At 45.6% G+C, this 24,881-nt stretch overlaps 2 protein-coding genes and 1 long non-coding RNA gene across 5 annotated transcripts in view; 2 read left to right on the top strand and 1 right to left on the bottom strand.

Annotated features, from left to right (window-relative positions):
* Positions 1-19,635, bottom strand: part of LOC100187718 (B-cell CLL/lymphoma 11-like protein) — a 104,554-nt gene extending 84,919 nt beyond the window's left edge. Inside the window, exons 1-3 of one of the 2 annotated variants that reach the window (XM_031933500.2) lie at positions 19,442-19,635; positions 19,187-19,342; positions 15,380-15,612 (exon numbers count right to left, since the gene is read on the bottom strand). In XM_031933500.2, the coding sequence (XP_031789360.1) occupies positions 15,380-15,395 (16 nt within the window). In that variant the 5' untranslated portion in view covers positions 15,396-15,612; positions 19,187-19,342; positions 19,442-19,635. Of the gene's footprint in view, positions 1-15,379; positions 15,613-15,687; positions 15,775-19,186; positions 19,343-19,441 lie in introns of those variants that run through there. The other variant, XM_031933502.1, reaches the window with a different exon arrangement.
* Positions 18,233-19,156, top strand: LOC116415728. Its single transcript, XR_004226309.1, has 2 exons — positions 18,233-18,894; positions 18,971-19,156. It is a non-coding gene; the product is annotated as an uncharacterized LOC116415728 (long non-coding RNA).
* A 139-nt stretch (positions 19,636-19,774) lies between the features above and the next one.
* On the top strand, positions 19,775-22,703 carry LOC100122899 (histone acetyltransferase Tip60). Of its 2 annotated transcripts, none has more exons than XM_008217154.4 (5): positions 19,775-19,930; positions 20,049-20,106; positions 20,443-20,511; positions 20,702-21,794; positions 21,870-22,703. In XM_008217154.4, the coding sequence occupies exons 1-5, from the start codon at positions 19,901-19,903 to the stop codon at positions 21,976-21,978; spliced, it is 1,359 nt and encodes a 452-aa protein (XP_008215376.1). In that variant the 5' UTR covers positions 19,775-19,900; the 3' UTR covers positions 21,979-22,703. The 2 variants fall into 2 exon arrangements, with proteins under 2 accessions (XP_008215376.1, XP_001606507.1); XM_001606457.6 differs by having other exon boundaries at positions 19,782-19,945.
* Positions 22,704-24,881: the final 2,178 nt, after the last annotated feature.

Here is a 24,881-nt window from a genome sequence, read left to right as displayed (position 1 = left end):
TCTCTCTTTCTCCGATCGCGGACACCCGTTGTGTAGGGGGGGGGGGGATCGATAGAGGGACAGCAGCAGCGTGTGCAGGGGCTAGACTCTTCGCATCCTGCGGATAAGGGAACGGCATTCATAAATTACCAAGAGAGAGACTCGCGGCGGGGTAAAAGTCCTGTACGCGAGAGAGTCCTTTCCCGCCTCCTTTGGGATGCCTATCCTCTCTTAAGGGTAGGCGTGCTGCGGAACTATAAATTTCCTCGTTAAGTTGTTTAGGCCGTGACCGTAAACAAACTCTCTCTCTCTCTCTCTCTCTCTCTCTCTCTCTCTCTCCCCGCGCAGGAAGTCTCCATTTTCCTCGGCTCTTCTTCTTCTTCTTTTTCCGAATAGTTCGGCAGCCATTACTCAGACGGTGTATACGTGTTGGGCGAGCGCATTGAAAATTTCGAGAGTTCCTGAGTTATCGCTGCGGGCTTGGAAAAACAATCGGACGACGAAGGGGCTGGACTTTACTGTGGGGAGGGAATTGTGCAGGATGATGAAAATATGGATGATAGAAGTTATTTCAGAGACTTTTGCCGTCGATTACTTTTCTGCTTGGATCAATTATGTATCACGCACATATCGTGTATTCGATACGCTTATACGCGAGCGAATTTATACATGCGGTGCGCTATAATTGCACGCGTCGTTTAATAATAATAAAAAGCTCGAGTTGCATGAAACATTAGCAGCCGTTATACCCTTTCATTAATTCGAAATTTTAAAGATTTAACGAAGCCGCGAGCGGCGTATAGAATTACGATATGGAAACGTAATAATCTTCGGATTTTGCGATGATTTGTATGAATTCGTAGGTACGTCTAGTGCCTCTTTCATACTGTATATTTTCGAAAAATGCATTACATGATACAAATGTAATCATTTATTTAATACGTACTACAGCTGAGTATAACATAATCCGATCGATCCTAAAATTCAATTTCTCTCCTCGTCGCGCCCATGCCGACTTTTTAAAACGGTTTACCGCAAACATCCACAATTTGATCGATTCACGCGTATTCCGCACGTTACAGCCTTATTTTTACACTGGTAGAGAGAGTGCTTGAATTAGAAATATAAAAAAAAGCCTCGAGACGCACATACCGGCTCGAAAAAAATATCGATAATGAAAAGTACCACGTCGAACACAAGCGTTTGATCAGCGTAAACAATTTTTCAAAACTCCACGTCAGAGAGACGTATAAAAAACCAATCGCGCAGATAGAAGCGGAAATCGAGAAACGCGCACGCGAGCTACGTCGAAGCCGGCGAAAAATAAAAGTACAGCCATCGAGATGGGGAAACCGACGGAGCAAAAAAGTCTATCTATATATAGACGCGCGCGACGAAGATACGAGCATAAGGATGAGCGAGCACGATGCAGGACAGGCGAGAAACGAGACAAAGGAACTTCCTGAGGGAGGAGGAGGATGAGGAGGAAAAAGAAAAAAGAGAGAGTAACTCCGTCGTCGTCGGTGCTTCGCGAATCGGAAAGTGTGGGCGTCGTGAGAAAGGGGGTTGGTTCGCACACACACCCACACACACACACACACACACACACAGGAGGGGTGAGAGTGCTCGTCGCGGAGGGTGGAAAAGGCGGGGGGGGGGGGGGGGGCGAGCGCGTGAGCGGGATTCGATTCCAGTGAAAAACTGTACGTTTTTCTCGCCGATAGAATGGCCGGGACGTCAGCCGAATACATTATGTGTTTTCTACCCCTGGGGCCAGGATATTGAAATTTTTAATATCGAGGGTGGCTGCGCGCCGCCGCCGCGGCATCGAAGGCATCAAGGGGCTCTATACTCTGCCTGCCGCGCGCGCGTACATACACGCGCACAAGGGTCGCGTCCCTCCATTCTCTCTCTCTCTCTTCCCTCTTTCCGCATATCGGCTTCCTTCATATTCTCTGGACCCTTCTTCCCTCGCATATAGCCTGTACTGTGTGCCGGGGCTTTTCTTATTTTTCTCCGGATATATGCCCAATATATAACGTGTCATATACGCGATCCAGTCACGACGACTCTGCGTGTGTGTGTGTGTGTCTGTGCATATGAGCGAAGGAGATTTTCCGTATTCCGCACGTACGCCGTCGTCATTATTTCGGCTCGTACGAAGCTATTTCCTGCTGTTATGCGATTTGCTCTTGTTCTCGGAACGCGTGGATGCGTTTTTCGCATATATTACGTAAGTCGGATGCATAGGATGCGATAACGAGTCGCCAGACGGTTGCTGCTAAATATTTTTATTGACCGACGTCTGTGGAGGCTCGAGTCGCGAAATCGCGTTAGTTCGCGCATCCTATAAACCGCGCGGCTGCTTTTAATAACTTTATGTATACAGGAGCTGGGAATTCGTCGCGATTTTGCTGCAAGTTGTATGCGTGCAAGTCTGGCTGGCTTCCCATATCGGCGCCGCTGTGTAATTCTGAATACAACAAAGGGTTATCGACGATATGCAATATCAAGGCGTCCTCTCTCCCTAATAAATTCAAACATCCGTTCCAGGTATATAACCATACTAGGCGTTGCAACCCTTTTATAAAATTAGCCTCGCTCGAGCCATAAATACGCGAGAGCGTATCGAATTCCACAGCTATAATGGAATATATCGGCGAAAAACGTTTAACCGAAACGGAAATAATATAACGGTCAGCCCTGCGACGCGGAGGCTCGCGTGTGTCGCGCGCCATTTCTTCGGGGCATCGAAATATAAAAAAGGAAGCCGCGATCCAGTTTCGCGAGGGGGGGGGGGCGCAGGTGGTCAGTCGCGAAGACCCATCCCGGAACTGTCCGCACGCGTATACCTGCGAGGGACATCGCGATAATTTGGTCAAGCGGCCGCACGCGCAACTATTTCTCGTTTCATCGAGGTTATATGCGAGAGCTAAGGGGTAAGAGACGAAGGACACACATCCGGGGCGCGACTGACCTGGGGCGTGCGCGAGCGCGTGCTGGACGCTTCCGCTCACCCCTTTCGCGGTCAAAACAGGCGGAAACATGACCCTCGCTCTCGTATACATCATCGCGCCGCGAGTGGAGCTAAATTTTCCGGCTGCGCGTTTATGGCCAGGAGAGAGAAGAGAAAGAAGATAAATCACTCGCTCGCGGGCTCTCGTAAAACATTCACTTTTATCTAATCGTCCTCGGGACGCTAAATCTTATTTACGAGACGAGCGCGCGCCCGCGATGGCGATTCGGACTTTGGGGGTTCGAGGAGTATGGCGTGGTCTTTTTTTTGGGGGGGGGGGGGGCTGGATGCAAAATATTTTTTAATCGCCCTTCGATACGCTCGCGTGTTTTTTGCGTGTGCGAGTAGTGCTCATTTTTCGATCTGACACTCAATGAACTAAATTGACAGGAAAAACATCCCATACACGATTTCACAGCATAGCGTGAGCGGCTCAAGCAGCGAGCTCAACAAGGCTGTTTTGGCATGGATGATACACCGATGTGTATGCACTGGGTACGCAGCTATCGGCGTAGGGAAATACGAAAGTGCCCATGCGCCACCTATCGTCGCCACCTATAGTCAGAGACACAGAGTTTGAGTAGTGGGGGGAATCAGTTTAGATAGGCCAGTACAAAACTGTTGGACAGCAACTGTTTATCCTGATTTGTCCCGACACATGGTCACCTCTTCTCCGGACCAATAAAAGCTCTCCCCGTCGACCTCGAGAAAGAGACAAAAAAATCAGCTAGCACATATATGAGAAAAGGGAGTACACACAGAGCCGTCGAGAGAAGCAACTGTCGTCGTTATATTTGCTCGTCGTATTCTTCGGCAGGAGATTACGTGGTAGCTGGCGCTGAGGCGCAGTGTTACCAGTCGTGACATAGTGGTCCCCACCCCCTCTTCTCTCTCTCTCTCTCTCTCTCTCTCTCTCTCTCTCGACGTACACGTGCGAGAGAGAGAGAGAGAGAGAGAGAGAAAACGCGAAGGAGGAGCCGGCGGTAGACGCCAAGGCGCTCGTTACAGGGCCTCCTTTACTCTCCGTAGATTCAATATTCTAACCGAAATCCCCGGGGCTAAGGGAAATGCAAAACTTTCCAGCACCGCACCACGAGCTCGACGTTTCGCTCCGAAATTTCCAGCTCCGCCGCGGGTAAACTTACAGTCCACACACGACGGATCGAGCGCGCGCAACCGGGAGAGGAAAGCCGAGGGAGCTGCGGGAGTTACTTGACGGACTCGACATCCTCTCTCCCCAAGCTCCCTCGCTATTCTATATATGTACAGTAAGGACCAAAAGCCTCGCTGGAACATTCTGTATACTCGACTCTTTCTCGAAAACGCGCGCGCACGAACTGGAATAAGAAATTTCTCCGCAGAGCCGCCCAATTAATGGCCCGTACGAATAAATCGAGCGCGCATTTCGCTGCGGTATTACATACACGGAGTCTCGAATTTTCCCAAGCGCGCAACGGATTGATGGCCGAGTTTCTTTGTTCGCTGCCAAGACTTTAGCGCTATCCCGCCCCGTCTTTCATCACCCGAGCGAATTTCGGTTTTGACTTTGAGATACGCCAGCAGCCGTCTCTCGTTTTTACGGCTTCCTGGAATTCCACTTGGCTCCGGGAATTTTTCTCCATCTCTCTCCACACCTCCAAACAAAAATACACATCAGCATCAGCGGAAACTTTTTTCCCCGCGCGACGACGAGAGGAAGGATAAAAAGCTCCTTCGCTTATCTCTCTCGCGGCCGAATTATCATTCACCCTCCTAATCCTCGGGAAAAAAGCGCCGACCCCAGCTCACACGCATCACCGGGGTGCTTATTCGGAAAAGTAAGAAAAATGGCCGATTCCCGTGGCTTCGATAAACTCGCTCTCCCTCTCGCCCGAGAAGAGAAAAAAAGCTTCGGCCAATCAAAGACATTCGTTTTATCGGCGAAAAGTCGGGCGCGGAGCCGGATAAAAGCTCCCCTCGCTTTATCAGGCCTTCCTGGCCCGACTGTACCACTATGCTGCAGCACGCACGTATCGCTCGCTCTGATGTGCTATATACACAAGGCTGCGCCGTGGAGACCCCGGGGCTATGGCTTCCCATCTTATTCTCCGGGAGAGCCTGCGTGTGTTATGTGATATGGATGGCGAAATGTACCGGCGGTTCTACCTTTGCCGCACTGAGTATGTATGTATGTATATGCGCCAGTATAAATATAATACCCGACATGGCGCGTCTTAACGCCCGGAGAGAGCGAGAGAGAGAGAGAGAGAGAGAGAGAGAGTCTCTCACGCCTTGAGTATTACATTCGACGTTATAATAACGAAACATCTACTCCGCACTGCGGAGGAAGCTCAAAGCTCGATTCCGACAATTCCAGCTATATAAGGACTGTAGTATATTCTCGCGGAATGTTTAAATTAAAATCGAGTTCGCTGCTGCATCGTATTTCGAAAATACGCTCGCATTATCTTTTTCCACCAACTTTATGTCTAACGATCCACCAGCCCACACAAGACGCACGACAGGAGAAAAAACGTCGCATACGGGGAAACTTGGAGTATCGTCGTTATTAGTACGCGCGCTAATTCCACTAATATATATATATAATATCTCGAGATAGAGAGATGCTCTCCGGAACGAAGCGTAATGAGGCGCGATCCGATTTCGCGATTCGCTATATGCGAACTTTGGTATTCCGATACGTTTCCGTAAACTATAAAGGCGGCTCAACTCTTGCCGGGACTTTTCGCGCAGGTAACGAGCTTCGAGCGTAAACTCTCAGCTATTATTATGTGGAACTTTTCGAAAAAGTATATAGCCTTCACGCGCTGATACTTTGCGTATCAATTACGCGATGTTGCATACATAGTTCGCCGGTATAACGAAGAGATTATACCGACGTGCGTGTCTGCTGTGCATCGTCATTAAAAATGTAAAAAAAGAAATCGAAGGATTTAACGGCAAATACAGCGGCTTTACTCTCACTTCCAGCGGCGAATTATAAATCGTATTTAAATACAGAATGATCGAAGTGGGGTCGCGCGCGCTTTGGGGCCTGGAATCGACGTTTGACGCGGCTCTAATGAGGTGCCAAGGTTCCATCTCTCTCTCTCTTTCGCTCTCTTCGAGGGTAGAGCGACGGAAAATCGAGGCTTCAGGTAGTAGCCCAATTTTTAATGGGTCCAACCCTTTTTAGCGGTTACCTGGCCTGAGGGACAGCAAACAAGAGACACAGAAAGCTCTCGCGCTCGTAGGTATACGAGTATAGGACGACCCTCGAGGTTTTCTAGCCTTCGAGAGAGAGAGAGAGAGAGAGAGAGAGAGAGAGAGAGAGAGAGAGAGAGAGAGACAGATTGAAATTCAAATGAGACCGCGAGGATATTCTAATTCCGGGTTTGGCAACCCCTTTTTTGCATATCGCGCCGGGGCCCACGCAGCTGCCTACCGACGTGTCCCTTTCGCGCGTCGCTTCTATTTTTCTTTTTTTTTTCATCATCATCATCTCCCTCTTTCCAGCGCTTTTTACGCGCGATCTGTCGCGCGCAACAATTGAGAATCGACACGGGCGTATACCTGCCCTCTCTATGCGAACAACCAGCCGCGGCGATCGATTCCGCGCTCGCGGTATGCATGTGTGTGTGTTGGATTCATTTGAATTTCAATACGGCGAAAGTTTTCTCCCGGCGAACCGTATAACGATCGGATGTAAGAGAACCAAGTGCGAAATCAAAACACTTCTGCACAGAGCGGACCCTAAAAACTCTTGAGGAGAAAGATCGTCGAGTGTGCTTTCTCTCTCTCTCTTTCTCTCTTAACCGACTTTTCATTTCGCCGTTTTTTTTTGCCGTCGAGAAAGACCGCACTCGAGCCGCGCGCGAATAAATCACGTTTACTTTTATTTTCTCGGAGCCGCGCGGGGCTAATCAACCGGATCTAAATACCAGATCCGATGGTGCTTTTTTTCGAATATCATCTCGATTCGAGTGAAGCTATCTCACTACGGCGAAAAAAAGATGCGTCATCTAATAAAACTTATTTTCTCTTCTGATTACAGGCGATGCACCTGGGAAAAATCCAAATGAGCTGATGCGCAGTCGGAAACGTCGCGATTCGCGCAATTCAAAAGAATCGAAGAATTATACCTACACATTGCTTTGAGAGAAGACGCGCGAGAAGAGCTGCAGACGCGGAAGGATCGGCAGAACTGCCGCGAGTCGTTTTGCATAATCAAATCCCTCAAGAATGTACCAGAATGTCGAGCACATCGTTGAAGCGAGCAGCAGCCGCCCGAAAATCCCGAGCACGCGGAACTCCCGAAAAATGCGCGCAGGAGTCAAGTCTCGACGTTCGGGTGTAGTAGTAGTAGTGGTAGTGGTAGTAGTATGGACGCTCTACTTGCATATATGGGCTTTTTCGCGGAATACCCTCTAGCTCGACGTTATATTGCCGAGCCTCCCGTGAAATTCCGCGGATAACTCGAAAACGCTCCTGGGGAGAGAGAGGCTGCCTTTTACGAGGTTCTGCGTGACTATAACGGCAGGGTACAACGTGCGTTGCGCACTTGATTTATCGCGAGAGCTAGAGCCCGAAAACAAGCCGAGTCAGGATTTTAATACCTCCTCCCGAACATGGAGATTTCCCAGACGCGCTTTAGCGCTTTGGGCGCGCGTATGCATTATGAATTGCCTGTTAATAATGTTCAAGTGTCTGGGTGTATTGTATACCCTGCTGTATATAATATCGTGTATATACGCGGATTTTGATTTCTGTCTCTCTACATCTCAGCAACTTATAGCATGCGCGACTCAAAGTAGTGGGCCCAACAAGGTTGTTTTGGCATAGCTGGCACACCGCTATAACATAGACTCGGCGCGCAAATTCCTATGAGGGTTGTGAGTAAAGTGCCCGTGCGCCACCTATCGTCGCTAGCCAGAGACACGTAGAGTTTAAGTGGTAGGAGAACAGCCAGTCCAAAACTGCTTTGTTCGCGTAAATTTTTGCAAACATCCGTCTATTACGAAAATTCAAAGCAATACAAGCGAGCTGGAACCGCGTCAGTGTCAGTCTCCCTGGTCTGATCTGTAAATGATGAAAGCGCGTGTACTATAATACGCATTATAAACGACGCCGCGAGAGCTAATCTATATTTATGATAAACAAACAAAATCTTTATTCTTAGATCGAGCGTATAATGTAAGCCCAACAAAGCCTTCTCAAGCAGCGTTATAATAATATTCCGCGATTTGCATATTCGAATTTGGGTCGGGATAAATTGCCGTCCGGGCCTCGGTTTACCCGCGCTCGCGACGAGATTGACGCGCGAAGAGGAGAGAGATATGTATACGCATAACGTCCCGAGTGTGTGGATGTGATAGTATCGCATAAAACATCGGTTATACTGATCCTCGTTATAATATATACACGCAAACCACTCCCACGAAAATGAAATTTTGGATAATCCATCGTTGAATTAATTCGATTGGTTTTATTTCCATCGAGAGATTCTCCTCGTTATACTTTTCATAAAATCGCTGAGTATTTTCATCCGTCTTGCTTATTCAGACTATTTTCAACCCTACGAACGATTTTTACCTCCTCTGCAAATAATCCATACGCATATACACCAGCTCTCCGTATGAATACTCAAATTGCTCTTTAAACTCCGAGCGGCAATGTATAATAAAAACCGCTCCTATTTTCATCGGCGAACCCTCGAATTTTCCACCATTTTCCCTGCGCGCCGAACTGCACCTCCCCCTTAAAAAAAACTCACATATCATTCTTCCTGACACCCGTATCAATTCTCCGCGAGTACACAACGCATCAGAGAGAGAGAGAGAGAGAGAGAGCCTCGGAGAATTTCGTCTAAAAGCAAAGCAGGAGGTGGGCAGACTCAGAATCTCTTTAGATCCCTACACACAGGCACACACGTGGCTCGGAGATAAGGGCACACGGCGTCAAAATGGGCGCTTGCTAACCCAGCCCTGATGCCGTACACACATATAACTCTAACGGGATTTTCGATCGTGGGTGGGTTGTGTGTGTGTGTGTGCGCGCTCAAGGGACGCTGAGGCCGAGGGGGACGTTACCAGCAGCGCTAGCTCGCCTAGTCCTTCAAGATGGCGGATACATAGGGGGAGAGAGTGAGGAGGTAATATATGAGTCCGGGGGAGAGAGAGGACGTTGGATGTATGGGGAGTAGAAGTTGCTTAGTCAAAATGACTGCGTGTTTTCTATCGCTGATTTATCGACTCGCTTATTTCCTATTTTCCCTCTCTCTTGTACATACATTACGGGCACTGCATCGATTATTGGATTTGGACATTTCGAAAAACGCGTAGCGAGAGCAGAAACGCAAAAACAGTGCCGAGAGAGAGAGAGGGAGAGAGAGAGAGAGAGAGTGAGAGTATTAACCGAGGGCAAAAATTCCGGAGCTTACTCCCCCGAGGCGTCGGCTCGTATCTCCCTTGCAGCGGCTTCTCTCTCTCTCTCTCTCTCTCTCCGGCGGAGACTAGCATATATACGTATGTGTGTAACCAACCGAGCCCCGGAGCGACTATCGCGTCCGCCTCGTCGTCCCTTTTACGTCCCCTCGAGCTTCCTTTTAGCCCGGATCCCTCCTCTCTCTCTCTCTCTCTCGAGTAGCATCTCTCTCTCTAGATTCGTTTCCTTTCGCGCCAGGCGCGCACATAGCCCAGGGGTCCGTTTTCCGAAATAGCGACTCGCCGGATGCGCCGGAATCCCTCTCCCTCTTTCTCTCATGCAAAATGGAAGCTCCGAGAGATTGATGCCGGGCTGCGCGTGTGTGTATATTTCTACGCTGTCACACGCACCGGATCGAATGGAATTTAACGCGAGTAGTTCGTTTTCTCAGAGGGGGAAAGGCTCTTATCTGCGCGTTTGTTGTGCGTACGCGTGGGTGGATCGAGGATGTTTTTTAGGAGCGCCCGGGGACGCGGAAGCCCGTATAATGCTCCTCTGGTCACGTTGGGGTGGTTTGGGATCGAAGAGCAATCGAATTTTCTGTTTATATGCGCGCAGATGCGCGACGATGTTTTATTATACAAGCTGTAATCGAATGTCGAAGTGGCTTTCGTCCGTATACAATAAGATACACACACACACACACATACATACGTGAAACGCAGTTCCTTTAAAAAATCCTGCCAGTTAAAGCTCCGCGCGGCGACTTTTAATTAGTTGTAAAACTTAATGGAACACAAAAGTGGGTTAATTTGAAAAGGCAGCTCGCCAGGTCTTGACCGAGCTTCCGCGTCGTCGTCGTCGTCGTCGTCGAGAGAAGAAAAGCCGCGGAGCCAAGAAAGGCAAAGAAAACCGCGAGCTTTGCGTCAAAATAAGCCTTCGACTATATACATACATACATACATACTCCGACCTCCACATCCGCACAGTAGAGACGTCGAAAAAAAAAACGCGGCACTGCTAATTAAAAGAGTAGTACGTGCGCGTGCACGTGTCTTTCCGCTAGCTGGTCGCGAAAAATAAGCGCAAAAAGCATCTTTTCACAGCACGCTCGTCCTCGCCGAGCTATATATATATATATATACATACGTGTTTGTATATAACGCACACGAGTCTCTAGGTCTCGCGTTGACGCTACCTATAAGCACCCAGCGCCCGTAATTATCGTCCAAGTGTTCTTTAAAGAGCGAATTACACGCTCGATGTTTGCTCCGCGCTTGCTCGAAGCTTTTCATTCGCTCGCTGCAGCTCCCTTTTTATTTTTGCGCGCGCACAATTTTTCCCGCCGCGCGATATCATACGGACCGCGTCTGTGTTTTCTTTTACGCCTCGAGGAACTTTTTTCCTTCAGCAATTTTTCCCGCTCTCCCTCTCTTTCGGAGTCCATGCGCGGAATTTCTCGAGGGCCATTTCGCGGCCGCCGCCGGGGGATGCGGATGTATACGCGCAGGTTCTTTTCTTTCTCTCTCTCTCTCTCTCTCTCTCTCTCTCTCTCTCTCTTTCTCTCTCGGGGAGCTGTACGTACGCGGCTGCTGCGATTGGACAAGCGAGCGCAGATTTGCTCCGCGCGATAACGAAGCCTCTTCAGATACGAATAAAAGGCTGCTGCTCTCTCGTGCGGCGCGTGTACTTTGCGCGGATCGACGCTGGTTTGTGCGTTGAGAGAAGAGAGAGAAAAAAATTGCCGCTGCCAATTAAGTCGTTTTTAAAGATGCGCGTCGCTGCGCTGGATTATTTTAGTCCAACGATTCCATTCAACTCGTGAATTATATTGTGTCCTCGGCGCCGACGTCCTCGAGTGCAGCGCGTTGTGTTGTATAGTGAATTCGATTCGCTGAGATGGATTATTTTTTTTCTCCTGACGCTCTTGAGAGCCACAAAGCGCGGTCGAAGTCATTAGCGATGGATTTATGATCGTATATCGGCGTTAATTGTAGTTAGTTTATTTATCGATGTTAAAACAATAATACAAAAAAAAAAACAACAGCTAATTCGCAGTACAGCGAATGCACACGAATTACCACGTCGAGAGCGACGTCATTTGCACGATATAGGTATCGGCTGCAGTGGCTGCGGAAGAAAGCTCGTGTCATTATCCGCGTCCGCGGCCCCAATTTAGCGCGACTACCAGCTTGTTTATCGTGATTATTCTCGCAGCCGCTTTTTTGTTGTTTTCAATTTGAGAGAGCGAGAGAGACACGTGCGGATAGACTTACACTGCGCTGTCGGATGTGAATAGTCCCTTCGCGGGTAGCGTGTTCGCATCAGCGGTGCTTTTTTCCGAGAGAGAGAGTGGAGTAATTTTTTTATTAGCTCGAAAACCACTCGAGAGAGGCTTGTAAAGATAAGCGAAGGGTGGATGGTGGGAGATTTGCTCGTTTTTTTTTTGTTTTGGATGAGTTCACGTTTAGCATTTTTCGGGAAAACGCTACTTCACAAAATTAGTCCATTTAAGTTATTTCGTTACTGTCGGAACTTCAACTGATCTCAACGAACTAAACATACTTAATACATTCTGACAGCGACGAAAAAACGAATTAGATTTTCACGCACGAGTACTCGCGATCATCAGCAAAAAAATCCAACCTGTAAGTCCAATTCCCAACATTTCAGCGCAGCGTCCCACATCCCAAAATATCCCATCGCGTATTTACATTCGGCGGCAAATATTCGCGATTTCCCGGTGGGAAAACGAGTTTGCTCATCCCGATCTCTCTCTCTATCTCTCGGCCGTAATACGCTATAAATGCATAAGTAAATTGAGTTTCGCGACAGTTTCCGGAGGAGATTCACCGGGGCGCACAAATAATGAAGTGCTCGGACTAGCACTAGTATAGCGAGTCGCGCTGCTAAACGACAGGTGACAGAGTCGAAAAGTTAAAAGCTTCGCACTGCGCTCTCTCCTGTCCCCATCGGAACGACTGGTCTTCGCGGACTTGGCTTGTCGGAAGTACTTAAAAACACCCGTCAAGGCTGCTCGACTCGTTCCGCAAGTGTAAGCCGCTGCTGCTGCTACACCCCAAGACTAATGCTCGCCGAGGAAATATCCGAGAGAGAGACGACCCTCTTGAAATACCGCGCGAGTTAATTAACCGATAAACACTCTGTGTCTTCATCGCCGCGACGGCTTCTTAATTCTTCTTTTATCCGGGTTAATCGCCGCAGTGTTGTTGGTGTTTCGCGAAGTGATGAACCAAACGCTCGGATGTCGCATAAGCGTCCAAAACGCTTTTCGATTTTGTCGCTGCAACTCCGAAAGTAGATTTTTCCATTCGATACGCGAGACGAATCTCTTCCCTCGCCTTTTTCCCGCTTTCAAGAGGGAAATATCGAGGAGAGATAGAGAAAGTACTCGCGGATCGCACTCTCCTAACTCCAATGCGGTTCGATTTACGCACACACACATAGAGACACCCTTGACTTCATCAGGGGCACAAATAAATTGTTCGTTCCGCGTCTTATTCTCGCTTTGAGCTCGGCTGAGAAAGATTCTCCTCTCTCTTTCTCAACGTGGGAGGTAATAAATCGCATCATACATCCGGCGAAGTCTCTCCGCTCTGATGCGCCAGCCATCTAATCGAGTCAAAACACGACATTAATAATTCCCCGCTCCAACCCAACGTCGTTCTCCCTCCCGGAACAATGGTCACCGTGAAGAGCGTACAGCGTATAAATAAGCGCGCGGAAAGCCCAGGGGATCGAGCGAAGGAAAGGTGCAGCAGCAGCAGCACACGCGCCCGTAAACTTCGGTCGATTAGTCCGCCTCTAATTATTTCGCGATGTAGGAAGCAGCGAGCTCTGTACGCCCGAGCTGCAGAAGAAGAAGAAGAAGGGAATGGCAACCGGGAGCCAAGGGACGACGAGGCAGCAGCAGCCCCGAGAGGTTACTTACCCCCTTCCATCTATCTCGCTTCTTGCGGCCGCGCGCGCGCGCACATACGGCTGACGCTCGCTACGCTAAATTGATTAGAATTAAAGGGTGCAGCGTAGCGTGTGCACCGCCGGCAGCAGAGGAAGAGGAGGAGGAGAGAGAGAGAGAGAGAGAGAGGAGAACTCTCGAGCGCACTCAGCCGTGTGTATGAGGTGTGTATACGTGTATATCTATATACGTGTGCACGCGAGTATGCTGTATAGCGAGAGGGTGAAAGCCCGGGTGACCACAACGTCGGCGCTGATTGGTCGAGTCAAGTTTGTGGCAAGATGGCTGCTCTCTGCTTCTCTCTCCCTCGCAACTCTCTCGCTCTCTGTCTCCCTTTTATGTGTGCAACCTCTAAGACGAGCGAGAGCTGTGCGCGCCAAGTTCCATTCGCCTGGTGCTCTCCCTCTGCAGCAGCCGCGTGTGCGGCCTAATAGAGGCAGCAGCTTGTGCGTCTCTCCTCTCTTGGAACAATGCCGCCGAGCTACCTCCTCCTCCTCCCACTTCGTCTTCTATCTCTCTCTCTCTCTCTCTCTCTCTCTTGCTCTTATACTTCTAAGCTCGAGCTACTGTCAGTATCACGTCCCTCTACTCTTGATAACGCATCAGCTCAAAGACGAGCGAATATATTACTCGCGTGTGTGAGATGGGAAGAACTTGCGCGATGTGCAGGGTAACGAGTTAATAGTAGCTCGAGCTTTTTATCGCGGGGATTCTTGAGCCTCTGTTTTGCTTTGGAGGAAGGCTGAGATAACAATTGACGAAAGGAGACTGATGTCGAGCTCGTTTTACGGGGAAGGGGAACGGCTCGAAGACGGTTAATTAGAGGAACGAGTCTATGATGCTTAGGATAGACGCTGAATGCGAATATACACGAAAAAGCAAATAAAGAAGCTTGGCTAAACCCTTTGAATTTCGAAACTGTCCAGAAGCCTGAACAGCCACATAATAATCCCTCTCGATCCATCCGGCTGGCAACGTCCGCGAAAAAGAAAGCTCAGATAGCAATAATCGCTCGCCTCTCCATAAGTAGCCGTCTCTCCCTAAGCATCTCTCCCTTCTCTCGAGCGCCGCGATTGTTCATCAGAGTATATACAGCCTCGCTCCATTGAAAAATCCCGCGGACATCCTTCAACGTCGTCGTCTGCTCTCCTTTCTCACAAGAGGCCCTATATATACAGCTCGAGAGTGGCCCTGCTCGGCCGCGCGCACAAAGAGAGAGAAAAATCGAGGAAAAGTGCAACCAATAATTTTATTCCCAGCGATAAAGCACGCGACTCGACGCCGGCGCCTAGAGGGAGAAAGAGAGCAGAGAGACGAGATATAAACGCGCAGGGGGGGAGGAGAAGAAAGGCGTCGAAAAGCGCGTATCTTTGGTAAGTAAACAGAGCGCCTTATGAATTTTAAGCAGAGAGAAAGAGGAAAGGGATGCCGAGGAATTTCGCGTATCGCACTCGTAAGGAGAGAGAGAGAGAGAGAGAGAGAGAGAGAGAGAGAGAGAGAGAGAGAGAGAGAGAGAGAGAGAGAGAGAGAGCTGTATGCGCTGCTTTTTTGCCCTCCGCACCAACGACGACGACGAGTAGGCGAGGGTATACGCGAGCGAGCTTTGAAGCGACGCGAACCGCTTTTACGGGCCAAGCGCATGCGAGCTGCTTCCTCGTAAATTAGATGCGCGAAGGTCGACTTCCCCAACTAATTTACCTCGCTCTTGCGGCCGCTTTGAACCTTTCGCGCAGCCGGCGGAGACGCGCGAGATGAGAGTTGAGCTTTTCTTTGGCGCGAGTCTAGTGTGCGCGACGATTACCCGCAGAGCGCCGCACACGAGTGCGTAATCGCGGGTGAGCTTTCTTTTGAGCTGGGCGTATGCGTGTAAGCTCACTGCAGCATACGCTTTTTCATTGTGTCTACAGGTATTTTTGTCGATGAAAGGCACTGCTACAATATAAGCTTGCGACAATAAAGGTTATCGTTTATACAATGAAACTGTTTACGTTATTTTCACTCACCTTTAGTCGAATCCATTCACAGATCGAGCGCCGATACAGTTCGAAGACTGCTGCGGATGAAGTTATCCAACTCCGCTTTCCCTGCAGCTCAAAAATCGCCTCGAATCCATGATCCGCGCGCAGAAGTGGTGAATGAACTGCAGTATAGTCGAATTTGCCAAGTACGCCGAGCGAATTAAAAGTCTCGACGCCGGTTAAAGAGTTGAGCCGTTATAGGCTGAGCCACGTGTAATCTGAAACAAACGTGTGTATTGATTAGGTTCAGTACATTTTCAATTTTAGCGACATTTTAACTCCAGACAACGGACGATTGCAGAGGACGCCATGGGCCGGCCTACACTCGCTCATCTCCATCACACTCGCGCACACATGCGAAGGAAGAGAGGGTCATGCCGCTGGAGAGGAATGTTTTGATATTGATTTCCGGGGAGGTGTGTGTTCCACAGGCCTATCTAAGCATTCTAACGGCACATCGGTAGGGAGGATTCTGCGCAGAGTGGTCTTTCCCTCCCTCTATGCGGACACGCTCTCCATCGCCACACACATACTCACACGTGCATACCTCCTCTCTCTCTCTCTCTCTCTCTCTCTCTCTCTCTCTCTCTCTCTCTCTCTCTCTCTCTCTCTCTCTCGCTTGTTTCTAATGATTTTAGCGTTGCAGCAGCACCTCACCGGTGCACATAAATTGCACACACATACACACACTGGGAGAGAAGTTAGCGCAGACCGCAGCGGCGGCACAGTCTCGAGAGCTGCTATACGCGAGGTCGTCCCCGGGCCCCGGAACGAGGCCTTGTGGGATTCCTAATGGCGATGCAGAGAAGCAGCAGCAGTAGCGAGAGGCTATTAAATGCAGACTCCGGCAGCGCACAGCAATTTTCGTTGAGAGAAAGAGAGAGAGAGAGAGAGAGAGAGAGAGAGAGAGTTCTCCGCTTCTACGACGAGGGAGTATGGAGTGCGCACATACTCGCTTTCGCGCGCCGACGACAAATAATTATCTTTCGGGGATTCGAGAAAGCTTCTATATGTGTCTTATACGCGCTGCTTGCGCTCGCGGTTATACGCCAGGACTTTTGCACTCTGTATACACTGTATACACTGCCTACCCTTATAGCTCCTATGCTCTTCTTGAGCGCGCGCCGCGGAAATTTTGGCGGAATTTGCATTGTTAATTTTATTTGGTTCAATTAATGCTGAATACGTAATCTGCTCTCTGTAGGCCGTTTGTGTTATTGAATACGACGTTGGATCGATGAAAAATGATTTTTGAAGCGATTGAATCGATCTAGAATTAATCGTTTAATTAATCTCAGCTGTTGATATTTGTATCTTATCACGTTATAATGGGAGGGAATATGAGTTGCTTGAACAAATAGTTGCAGCTGTAAGCAGACGCCAATTCTTTACTGATTTGAAAATTGAACAGGATTTCTTAGTACTTATTATAAACGTTTGGGTAAGTTCTATTCGTAAATCTTAAAGTAAGAATTTCATCTTGTATAAATAATATAGCTCACTTAAAAAAAAAAACAACTGAATACTACTCTAAACTTTTTCTCAGGTAACCCTCTTAGCGAATTAAAAAAATGCTGCTTAATAGCGTTCTCGCAGTTTTACTACTCTTAAGTATAACTATACAGTAGAATCTCGGACAGTAAAACAAAACTCAAGCCTCAGCACAGAGTGGACCATCGACAACAGAAAGAAAGAGAGCTATTTCGGATACATAAAAGCGGAAAAAAGCAGTCACAATATAGCTGTAATCGCGTGTGACAACTACGTCGAAGGAGCAACGCATACCGATTGCAAATTAACCGTCACAAGCCATGAATTTTCCGGCAAAACGACGACGAGATCTTGCTTCTTACGTCAAACGTTTCGGAAAACCACTCATCTGTACACGACTTACTCTCTGATACCCGCGGATAAAGTCATGATTACGTTCACGGAGGATTTGCCGGGCGATAAGCTGGGCTTAGTTTTCAAAATCGTGAACCTCGCCGATTGTCAATCCAGTGACGTCTCAATGATTTCGGATAACACTTACAACTTTTACTTTCACAAAATTGTTCAGTACGAGAATTCTTTCGACGTCGATTTCAAACATCCACGCTACCGCACTAACTACTGCATCAGATCTTACGATTTTAACGGACAGCTTATCAAGCCAATGCAAGAATTGGGAGAAATCGTGTCGAACGATTCGTTTAACGACATCTTGATCATCGATCGCGTTATTTATCCGAACTCTGGGGAGGATTACTTCGTCGTTGACAAAATTGGAGATAAGGTCGAGTTTATTTTTTTCGCCAACTGTCAGAGCGACGGAGCAGCAAATCTCAGCGGTTGACAGTTACGTGTACGCCAACAATAGCGGAATCGCGAGGGTTTGCTGGCAGCCGGGATATTTGGATCTCAATATTCTGTGCTCGCAATAGAACGCCGAAGGTTCGGTTGCGAACGTGTCGATAAAACTGAGGGAAAACGTTCGATTATTGAAGATATACAATTTGCCGGATGGCAATTTTCTCGCGGTCGTCAAAGTCTTGGACTCAAAAACGAATTTCGACAAGTTTCTCGTTGTTCTAGCCCAAGCCGAGCAAGCTTGTTTTGCATCATCAGAGATGTACGTCAAGTTTTACACTAAGTGCTAGCCAAATCAAGATTAAGTTTATACAAAACAGCATATAAAATGAAAAGAAACCTAACGATTTCTAAAAAAAAGGCCAGAGACGTCTCCTCTGGAAGCCGGACAAGCACGCGAAGCGCAAAGAAATCGAGAAGAGATGAGATTGACGAAGGCAAATCTCAAGAAAGAGGCAAAGAGAGTAAGGGGGGGTAGGGGGAGAGAAGTAGGCGAAAAAGGGGGTGGCGAAGAGGAGACCGCCAAGCGGGCGGCTGGAAAAAGTGCTCTCACTCCGAGAATATATATACATACGTGTAGATATAGGTATATGCGTATAGAAGAAGGCAAGGAAAATGTAAGCCGAGATCAAGCGCGTTGATCCCCTTACGTGCGCTCTCTGGCGTTTGACACGGCCGCTAAAATTTTTACTCGCTTCGATTTCGGGCTTTCGGAGGAATTCCTCGACCTCCGATTGGCGGACCCTGGCCACGCCCTGTGCACCTACAAGCTCACGTCGTCGTCTCTCTCTCTCTTGCTCCCTTGCATGCGGCACAACCTCGCGCTCGCTCGCTCGCTCTCTATCTGCCCCTTCCTTCGACCTCCGCTCTATACATATACTATATAGCGCTGCTGCTGCTGCCCTGCGCGCCGCGTATACGTGTGCGGGGTATACACATGCCACATACATGCATATATAAGCCCCCCTATATACGAGGCTACCCCCTGTGCCGTGGCGTGACGGCCCAGGTCCGTATCGTGCGGGTAGCGTAAGCTGCGGGCTCCAAAATTCCAAAGATCTTAGGGTGGATACACGCGCGGCTTGCCTTCTTGATTAATGGACCAGCTCTCGCGTACCAAGGAGCCTCCCGACCACCCTCTGATGCTGCATGTGCTCTCTGCTTGTATATGTATACCTCGTGTGTGTGTGTGTGTGTGTTATACGCTTCTTATTCTCTGCCTCGTAGGTATTGCTGACGCTGCTGCCAGGGAATAACAAGAAACGTTAGCGATAAGAATGGCGTTAAAAAATTGTGCAAAACTACTGAAATTTATGCCTCTTCTGAGATGGATACACTATGATACTGTATTCTTGAACAGACGTTTGAAAACTGGATGTATTTGAATGAAAATAAATGTCTCAAAATAGCAAATTAATTTGTCAGTGTATATTCTTTGCCTACCTTTCGTCAACTGCTTGAAAACTTTGCCTTGTGGAGAAGAACGTTTCATCTCAACTTTGTCACTCTCGTTTATAGGTTAGCCCGAGGTAAGATCCAAAGAACTTTCTTCGAGTTAATATTTGATAAGTATGTCCAACCGATTGTCTTCTTCCAATTCTGAAAAAAAAAATAATAACTTAACAAATTGAATACTTTTCTTGAAAAGGTAGAGAATCTGCGAAAACACCGGTTTAGCCGGTTTAGCGTTGCCCATACTTATATCATTATATAGTCCTGATAGAGAATAGGGACTAATTCTTTGCTTCGCTCCTGCATAAGCAACCATTAGAACTGAACGAATAATAAAGTACTTTGAAAACACACCGCCTCTCTCCGACATCCTGCCAAACTTCTCAACGTCCGTCGGTCACGAAAGGTCGGCAAACTGTGTTGCCATTTTAGTAAAGGTTATAGACATAGTCGGTTACCAACACCCGATCGTCTCTTCCGTTCGAGGCGCTGATGCCGGCGTTGTAGTCGACAACAACTCTGCCTAGTTTACCGACGAGGTTAACGCGCGCGCATGTGCCGCAAACACGCACAGGCTACTTATACTGGTCTGGACTCTGGCTGACTCGCGGCGGCGGCGTCGCGTTTTCAGTGCTGCGAGCGCTTCAAAACAGACAGTGTCGGAGGTTGTGAGGAAGTGTTGATGTGATTGACAAAAGATCGGAAATGATTGAAGAACACGAGGAAGGGGAAACAGTATGTGACTCGGGGGTAAGACTTTATTGCATAGTCTTAAATTTACCTCGTTCTTTTATACTACTTTGTTAAAATGCCATTGTGATTTTCTAATGCATAATCCTAACCTCACTTTCAGACTGCACTGGTAGAAGGATGTCGTTTAAAAGTGCGAATGAGTGGCACAGACGACTGGCGTGAGTATTTTTTACTTTTTTCAAGATTCTTGCTCCTTCGTTTTCGAGAGAGCAGTTTTTATATTGCTCCTGAGAGCATAGTTCATGTGCGAAGCAAGCTTTCAAGGGCTCGTTGTATACTGCATTGCAAGCTGATATTACTGTAGACGTTGTTTGTTAATTGAAACTCAGCTCATGAATTTCAAAAGTTACCCACTATTTTGTGAAATGTAATGCTTTTCGAAATTATCTTTGATTATAGTTACATAGCAAAGATGTAAAAATCGTATCAACAGAACTTCTAGGTTAGGGCAGCACAGTATACATTCATAAATTACATTGTAAATATTTTTTCAGCTGAGGCGGAGATCATAAGCATAAAAGACGAAAATGGCTTGAGGAATTATTACATTCACTATTTAGCTTGTGAGTATAGTTTATCGCTGTTTTCTCCAATAATCTTTCTGACATGGTGGTAAATTTTCATGCGCATTCAAACACTCTAGTCTTAGAAGACAATGTGCTCACTCGTTGATTTACCACTATGAAAGCAGTTGTAAGCATGTCAGATCTTACTTATCTGTGTGATAATTGCTATTATGGAACTATTTTTCAGTCAACAAAAGGTTAGACGAATGGGTAACCGAAGAATACTTAGATACTCGAGAAGTTACATTCCCAAAACGAGATGGATCTACTGCACCCGGGACTGGAGCAGCTACTCCAAAAAAGTTAATATCTAGCAGACCACAAAGCCCGACAATTGTAAATAATGAGCTGGTTAACGGATCAGCAGTGCTGCAAGCAGCATTGCAAAAGAAAATGGCCAGAAAGAGAAAAGCAAATTTTCTCGAAAATGAAGACTCCCAAGATGGAACAACACAGCAACCCACAGCTGGTCCACGTCCAACCGGTTCACTGGTCGCACATCATCACGATGATGTAGTCACAAGAATGAAGAATATAGAACTCATTGAACTTGGTAGACACAGAATAAAACCATGGTACTTCAGTCCATACCCTCAAGAAATGGTTAATCTTAATTGTATATACATTTGTGAATTCTGCTTGAAATATCGCAAGAGTCGGAAGTGTTTAGAAAGACATTTAGCTAAATGCAATCTACGTCATCCACCAGGCAATGAGATATATCGAAAGGGATCAATATCGTTCTTTGAAATAGATGGAAGAAAAAACAAGAATTATGCCCAAAACCTTTGCTTGCTGGCAAAATTATTTCTCGACCATAAAACTCTGTATTATGACACGGATCCATTTTTATTTTATGTGATGACAGAATTTGACACTCGAGGATTTCACATAGTGGGTTATTTTTCCAAAGAAAAGGAGTCAACAGAAGATTACAATGTAGCTTGTATTCTTACTATGCCTCAGTTTCAGAGGAAAGGCTATGGAAAACTTTTGATCGAATTTTCTTATGAACTTTCGAAATTTGAAGGAAAAACGGGTTCTCCTGAAAAACCACTTTCAGATTTAGGATTATTATCTTACCGTAGCTATTGGACTCACACAATACTGGACATTTTGCTCAATGTCAAACCTGTTGGCGAGAACAATGAAAAGCCGACAATAACGATAAATGAAATTTGTGAACTGACTTCAATTAAAAAGGAAGATGTGATCTCAACTTTACAAAAACATAACCTCATCAACTATTATAAGGGACAATATATCGTTACATTAAATAGGTAAGTCTTTAAATCTCCAAAACCTTGTCATGCTCATGGTCTCGATACCTTTTCTAAATGTAATTTGGTTCTCAGGGAAATAATCGATCAACACATGGCAGCAATGGAAAAAAGAAAAATAAGAATAGATCCGAAATGTTTGCATTGGACACCAAAGGATTGGAGTATTCGGGCAAAGTGGTGAAATGATTGTACAATAGACAATAACGAAAAACTAACTTGTCGCGTAATTCCCTTAATAAACTTAGGAGTGACTGCGTAAGATATGCGAGTGTACAAAGGTGTACATAGGATTGTGTACCTAGCATTTTAAAAAGACTGCATCTGGCTTGTACTGCGGGAACCGGAGTAATTTCGCTTTGATGGCCAGAAAAGACATTTTACATACAGTGACTAGAACTTTTTTTTAATTAACTTCGAGCAGATTAATTCATACTTCGTTATGCCGATCGACGGTCGATGATTTGTACAGGGATTTATCAATAGTGTAGAAATGTAAATAAATGTGATGATTTTATATAAAACAAAACCGTAAGCGAATTTTCGGTTACTTACCTTTCTTAAAGTATTTGCGCGGCTCTTGTGTAAATACGGATCTTCAGAAATAAACTGATACAGAGAAAAAAAAATTAAAAAGGTATATCAAACAAGCATGATTCTCTTCGTTGGTGGTTAATTTTGTTCTCATTTATATAGATATATATGTATATTTTTGTTTTCATTATATTCAACAGTAACATCACAGTAGCTTCATATACAATAAATCATCTGTCATAATTTATTCTCTTGCATTCGCAGTTTGTTTTGAGTTTCATACTTTTTTTTTTTTGTTCATTTCGTTAATATCCACGCGAGAGTAGCAGCACAACGAGTGCTGATTCTCGCTCGTACCATTGTGTCGCATCGAAATAGAAGCAAATATATAGGAGAGATGAATTTTTCAATAAATTGTGCAATTGATCAGTTTGTTTTTACTTCGCAATTCGAGTTTACAATCATTTATATGATAACCGATGATTTACAAAAATGAATCTTCATGACAATGACATAATAATTGTAACGACGAAGAGGAAAATCAATCGCTCGTTTACTCTATGAAGAAACTTTATATTACAAAGTGAATGGACTCTTGTAATCCGAAGCGAGACACACGCACGTGTTAATTTTTTAAGCAAACATTTTTCTTTGCGATAAAATCGATCGTTACAAGAGTCCATTCGCAGAGCGCTCAAAATCTTACAAAATTAAGTCCGCTGATCATCTCTCACTGTTATACATAAGGATATTGCGGTCTGTTACAATCGAGCGCTTATTTCTGGAATATCAAAGAAACACGTATGTGGACACACAAATAGAGATTCGCACACGACCTTTCTGTTATACATTATTAAATGGCATTATGATAATAAGACGCGCACGAAGCGGAGACGGAACGACGCTTTGATCGGATATTACAATTTCCTTTACTTTTGTACTGGATTATTATGCAGTTCTGGAACTGAGAGATTATAGATATGTACGAGTGTTATCGGCTACCTTTACGGCATCACCGTCACAACAACAGTGTAACAACATCAACAACGATGACTTAAAAGACAGCAGCTGCTTGATTATACATGCTCGAGAGTTTACAGTGAGAATTTCAACGATTCGCGACATGAAACTGGTTTCGATACAGGCTTTGAGTAAGATTTTTGATCATTTTCCTTGTGCATTGAAAAGAAATTCAAAAAAATCATTGGAATCGAGTAGCACTTGTAATCGGGATGAAGGCGTGATAAATAAATTGAATTCTCTCAACAAAAGTGTCTGATATAATAAAAATATTCAATTTATTTAAAAACAACGCACATTTCTTCATGAGTATATGATAGAACACAAGACTAATTTATAATTCCATCAGCCGGCTTTCGAAGAGTTACAGTATGTTTTCGTTATACTAAATTATTCAACAATCAAAATACTGCATTATACCTCAATCGATACACGCTTAATAATAACTTGCAAGCTATGTCAATCTTTTAATATATCGTAACAACAAAACTTCAAACATTTATTAATTATTACATCTGATCAATTTTTCTCTCAATATTACATGCTCGCGCGCAAGTATTGCATCTATACGATAATTCAAAATACGGGTGTAATATGGTATTATGCGCTTTATGAGAATCAATACGCAGTTTTCATATATATGTATGCATGTATATATCACGAGTTCCATAATGTGCGTGTATTATTCACAAGATAATATATTATATCGGTTTCCAATATTCGTTTCCAAAATGTTATACAATGTTTCGGATAATCAATATATCGTTAAACTTTGATGACGCGGAGTAACAGATGAGTTTATATATAATTTGTAACACAGCAATGATGAATACAACTTCGATATCAAAAGGAGATTATTAATCTGTTTGTCTTTTGTCAAATGCCGCTCTCGAGCTTTTCAACACTCGTTAATGCTACACCCTACTATACGTGGCTTCAAGATTTTTGTTGTCATTTTTTTTTCTGTTTTTCATGCACGACGTTATTTTTCCTTATAGGTGTATGTATTTGATATATCACCGTGCATATAATGGATATTGTATATATGTATGTTATTCATATATATGTGTGTTTTTGTATCTCACGTTTCATCATACAGCGTTTTTTTGTTGTTGTTTCTTCACCAGGTAATGTAATCTTTTTTATGTATATGTTTTTTTTTTCATATATATATATATATATTTGCATAGTACATGTACAGTTGAACAGTAGACGGCAACAGCTGGACAAACTAACGTTTTTCACTCGTCATATATGTATTTATGCGTATATGTACATAACGGCATCAACAGAAAATCTGCAAAATGTTGTTGCTCATTGATGCACAAATATATAAGCAATGCCTGCACTGCTTCGCAATTGCAATAGGAATCCGTTTTACAGTCGAAAACTATACATAATGTAATGAGATCGCGCACAACTAAACGCTTCATTATTGTAATATAAAAAAGAAATCGTTCTCCATAAGTCGTACGTAAAAAATCGTTATATATATATATATATATATATATATATATATATATATATATATAT

The sequence above is a fragment of the Nasonia vitripennis genome, chromosome 1, assembly GCF_009193385.2.
Source record: "Nasonia vitripennis strain AsymCx chromosome 1, Nvit_psr_1.1, whole genome shotgun sequence".
NCBI classification, from domain to species: Eukaryota; Metazoa; Arthropoda; class Insecta; order Hymenoptera; family Pteromalidae; genus Nasonia; species Nasonia vitripennis.
Note: the sequence above shows the minus strand (reverse complement) of the source record. Positions and strands in the feature narration are given on the sequence as shown.